Source organism: Pistacia vera, unplaced genomic scaffold, assembly GCF_008641045.1.
Source record: "Pistacia vera cultivar Batoury unplaced genomic scaffold, PisVer_v2 Contig438, whole genome shotgun sequence".
NCBI lineage: Eukaryota > Viridiplantae > Streptophyta > Magnoliopsida > Sapindales > Anacardiaceae > Pistacia > Pistacia vera.
In genome coordinates, this window is record NW_022196266.1 from 210225 (window position 1) to 215614 (window position 5390).

Sequence of the window (5390 nt, forward strand, 5' to 3'; positions counted from 1 at the left end):
TCAAATTGTATAGGGTTTGGGCAAGTGGACAATCCCTAACCACTCGCAAGCTTGACACTCACCTACTGTACTGACAAGAACCATACCCCTTGTATCACTGCGTGACATGGCAGCGTCTGAACGGTACAAAATCTTCTTAAACCCTGATTGGCTCTTGCTGATGAGAGTAAGACATCAAACCTAACTTTTTAAGCATAACATATTAAAAATGGAGATCATCAGGTTCTTATGCATTGAAGTGACATTAATCTCAGAACATTATTGTTGTTTAAATTGGTAGAAATATTGAAACGAGGAGATTTTTAGACTAACCAAGTCCTGGTACAGAGTGGCCCCTTGGGGTCCACAAATGATTCCAGAAGAGTAGTTCCTCCCTGCTTCAAAAAATCAGACTCACCTGCACCACAAATGAAAACCATGTCTCTCGCTCTCACCTCGCTCCTATGACTCTCTACCCATACATTGTTGAACATTCTCTAAATTATTGTCAGTTGGTCTCAACTTCGTATATGTAGCATTATTGTTCAGTTTATATATATTTGTTCTTCTAATTAAATTTAGGGGCAATATTCAGAAAAAAAAACTATCGCAAAGCCCTGAGAACTGTAGACCTTGTGGAGTTACCTACGAAATGGAGAGATGGGCACTGGATGGGAGATGAAAATGCGTTAGCCGCAAGCTTGGGTTGTCCAAAGACTCCAAACTTGAATCCGCCATATCACAAAGTTTATTCTTTTTACTTTTGTAAGAGGCTAAGAGCCACCGCCTACATTTTCACAATTTATATATGTACATCAAATCTCATTCCCCTCCACACAAATCTGACTCTGTTCACTATAAAATAGTAATAATATTCAAAATGCAATTTTAAACTAAGAGTTGATATTTACCTCTTCTTGCATCCCTGGCAAAGCAACTAATATAAATGCCCCCTAAAATCTCAAGTATCAAGAAATTGGGAAGGATATTTTTTTTTTTTTTCCAGAAACTCATTTGAGAGAAACCCAACAGGCCATCAAAAGGGCCATGCATTACCATGTAATTTCCTATGGGAGAACAACAATTTCCCACCCAAGGTTAGGCGTAAGTAATTTTCCCACCCAAAAGGTTTCAAAAAACAATTTCCTATCCACTGTTAAGATCCGTTAGTGAAATCCGTTAACTGACATGATACAGTCACTACAAGGACAAAAATACCCTTCACCATTTGACTTAATAATTTTTTTTATTATTTATGTCATGTCAACAGAGTCAATTACCTATATACCTACTTTTTAAATATGAAATTATTGATATGCCCTCGACTAGAGCTGGGTATTTGGGACCGGGCCCAAAAGCCCAGCTCAAAAACCCGGTCCTAGGACTGGTCCTCTTGAGGACCGGACCTAGGAGGCCTGGTCCCAAAACGGGACCAGGCCTAAGGAGGAGGGTCCGGGCCCTCCTCCGGTCCCAGGCCCGGGCCCAAAAAAATTTGTATTTTTTCAATACAGTCCCTTGCCAAATTACATAAAACCCCTTGTTAATTTGAAAATAAATATAAATTAAGAGGGCTGAAATGAAATTTTACAAAATTTATAATAAAAAAAATCTTCCAAGTCTAAAAAATTTATAAATTTTACCCCTAAAAATACTAAAAACCCCCCATAAAATTTCATTTTGCCCCCAAAATATAAAAAAAAAAAATTGAGGGGGGAAAATTAATTATCCAAGCCCCATGGGACTGGTCCTAGGACCGGTCCTGGGCCTATAGGACCAGTCCCTACCAGGCCTAAGGCCTGGTCCGGGTCCTAATTTTTCTCATGGGTCCCAGGCCCAAGCCTAGGCCTGCTTAGGACCGGTCCCTGCCCACCTCTACCCTCGACTATTAATGCAATGTAAATTACCACTTTGTCCTCTCTCTTCCACCGTCGGCTCCACCTCCAACCTAACTTCCTCTCCTCGAATCCCACACCCACTTCATCCATTTCCTCACCCTCATCCCTACATCCACTTCCTCCACTTTCGCTCTCCCACTAGTCGAAGTCATCAACGACCTTGCAAGGCTACGATTGTGACCTTGCAAGGCCACTGTTACAGCCACGATGGTGACCTTATGAGGCCACTGTTGCAGCTACATGGTTGCTAAGTAGAGCCACCATTACAAATCCCCACCGTACAAGCCAAACTTCAATTTTTCTCAACCCATTTAATCAGAAACAATAAAAAACGATCATCAAACATCAAACAATCTAAAATCCAATTAAAAAAAAAAAAAAATCAAGCTTTGTTGATTGTTCTTCTTGGTCTAACATATTTGACTTAGTTTGACAAAGTTTGACCACCACGCACTCCACCCCTACCTACTGCCATGTTCTTCACCAGTCCCTAGAGACCCACCCCACCAACCTCCATATTTTTTGTAGCAACATTTGCCGCCAGTGACGGAATCACACCAATGTAGGTGCGATTCAAGTTATATCGCACCAACTAGGTGCGATTTTGTCGAAATATCCACATTCAACACTTCCAATCCTTACCATCAACAACAATAATATTTTCACAATCAACCGCAAAAACAAAAACAAAAACTTATTCAACACTTAAAATAAAATAAAAAAATTATATATGTTAGAGTATGTGCCCTAGAGCCAATCATAATCTTGCAATTGACTCTTTGTATATCATGTTTATACATTAATAAAGGCAAATTTTCTATATCATGTAATGTATATTACTTATGTTATGATATTGTCCTTAGAATGGTAGAATTGTGACGAGGGTATCAAGTATTTTAAATCTTGATTGTGAGGACCCTATGAGCATAGATGGTGGCCATTCTAGAAACATCCGTAGCCCCAATATTATTCTGACCAAAGGCACAGATAATACGGTAAGACTATCATCATGTTGAACAGCCCTACCAAGAGGTAATGGCGAATCTCATATGTCAAGGTTATTTGGTGACAACCTGGTGTGACAAATGAGTGCTTGTTAAAAGCAAGTTCACTAGACATGACCTACCAGAGGACTCCATGCAGATGGTATACCCAGTGTCTATGGAACAAATCCTCTAACAAATAGTAGTGCATGTGATCCTTAGATTTGAGATCACCGGAGCGTCTTGTATACCAATTAGTGTAGTTTGACACTAGGCCAAAGCAGTCCTTGGTAGGGCTATCAGAGCGATAGTGATTGGCTGCATCGAGAAGTATATTGAGATTGTGGTCGATCAACAAATGATTCATCACTCCTGATTACGAGAGTCGTTATCTTACCATATAGTTTGGCTAAATGGCAACAACTAGGAAGTTGTGGCCACAATGAGATTGAGTTGTCGCTTAATCCAATTTAAGTTTGGTCGTTGGTCCGATAACCAAACACCAATATATCAAGGAACAAATTTGAGGATGACACTACTTATGTGCCTCAACCTTGATAGAGAATGAGTGATAAAAGAATTTGATTGCACGGTAACCATACTGTTGACATGTTACAATTTTCGCTGAATCTTTATCTATTAGGTGGCCATGATGCATTACTAGAGGTCAATTTTGGTCTATGTTCAGGGAGATGATTGATTGATGTCAATCACGATTCTATTTACTACTAACATGATAGGGATCCTACGGGTCACACACATAAGGAGGTTGAATACCAAAGGCTTGATATTTATGGAGTGGATTGTCATGTTCCTAGAATAATGTTGTTGCATAATTTTAAGGAATTGGAGATGACATCTCTTTAATAAATTAAATCAAAAGGATGGTTTGAGAAATTTAGTGAAAGGGGCATTTTGGTCGTTTTGGGTATAAAGGGTGTTTTGATAATTTGCTGAGGTTGTTGCCTACGTATATTCCTTCTTGGAATTGGATTAACAAAATTACACATAATAAAATAAAAGCACCTATTAAACCTATTCCTTCACTATTACAGTGAGAAAATACCCATAGCCTCTCCTATTCACAAAAGTTTCTAGACTGCATTTAATCAATATAGCAGTTAATCTTTCTTGTCTCTCTTTGGGTGCCTTTGTGTGAATACTGTGAGTTCGATTCTATCCTTGAATCGGTTTTACGAAAACATTCAAAGATCAAAGATAAGGAACCGCCAACAAAAGTATAAAACTAAGCCTTATATTTTAGTTTATGTTTTGTTGTTGTTGTTGTTGTTGTTGTGTGTGTGTGTGTAAACACATATAATCTTCTCCCTGATTTTGGGTTTTATGGGAATCATTGGGAATTTCTATTTCATTTCGCTGCACAATCCTAACAATCTCAGTATATCCATTCCACTCTAAACAACAAACAGTAAAAAGAAAATAGAAAAACAAGAAAGGTAGAGGCAAGAGATAAGGATTTAGGTATATTAGGCCACAACCATGGCCTCTCTTGTAGCCACTGTTGCGGCCTTGCTCGAGGGACTTGGGGATGAGAGATGCAATGGTTTGGGGGGTGTGGTGGGGGATTGGGTTGTCAAGGCGGGGGGAGTGAGATTTGGTTAGATTGGCTGAGGTTAGGAACTGATGGTGGAGGGCGGGTAAGGCGAGGTGGGGAAGCTAAATGGAGAAGATCAGAAGACATGCAGATTTTGGGGTTGTGGGGGTGGGACAGGGGAAGAAAGATGGGGTTAAGGAATTTTGTCTATTTTTTTTTTAATTTTGATTTTTGATAAAAACTAAATTTACCATTCTATCCTTCTTCAATTGAAGTTAACAAATGAATTTAAACTATGGGTGGGACATTGTTTCTCTAAAACCTTTCGGGTGGGAAAACTTACTTATGCCTAACCTTGGATGGGAAATTGTCATTCTCCCAATTTTCTATATATGCAATACACACTTCAAAATTACTATACTCTACAAAATCCTAAAATAAAAAAATTAATAGTCATCGTTACTACTTAAAAATCTCAAATTGAGAATTTAAAAACAAGATAACGATCATGTTGTGTTGGAAAGATCGAAGTCAAACTTGATTGTTTTGATACCATTCATAGTATGAAGGATCAAAAATACCTTCAATATCTGAGTTCCCCTGTGCGGGAAATGGAGCATCAAGGAAATAAAGATCTAACTTTTGGAGTAGACTTTGAGGCCATCTTCCAATCAGTTTCTTCAAGATTTCTTCGCTTGTTTTGAATCCACGGAGATACATAATTCTAAGCTTCTTTTGGATTTGGCTATCCATTCTAATTGGTTTCTTCTGTTAGCTTACTCTTAGCTTTTAGTTCACCAACCATGAGAATTGACCCCGCCGACAAGTCACTTTAGTTTATTTATACTCATGAGTATATATGCACAGTAATTTTCCGTTGAGGACAGTTTTGATATACATGATAATTCATTAGTACTTTCCTTTTTCCTTAACCAAAGTCTAGGGCTTGTTTGGTAGATTATATGAAAAATGTTATTC

General features: G+C 38.4%; 1 protein-coding gene across 1 annotated transcript; it reads right to left on the reverse strand.

Moving 5' to 3' along the window:
• On the reverse strand, positions 1–5165 carry LOC116144094 (esterase AGAP003155-like). Its single transcript, XM_031429547.1, is given in 7 exon segments — positions 1–157; positions 313–397; positions 625–766; positions 891–934; positions 996–1045; positions 4798–4844; positions 4950–5165. Coding segments are annotated over 7 exon segments (741 nt in total).
• Positions 5166–5390: the final 225 nt, after the last annotated feature.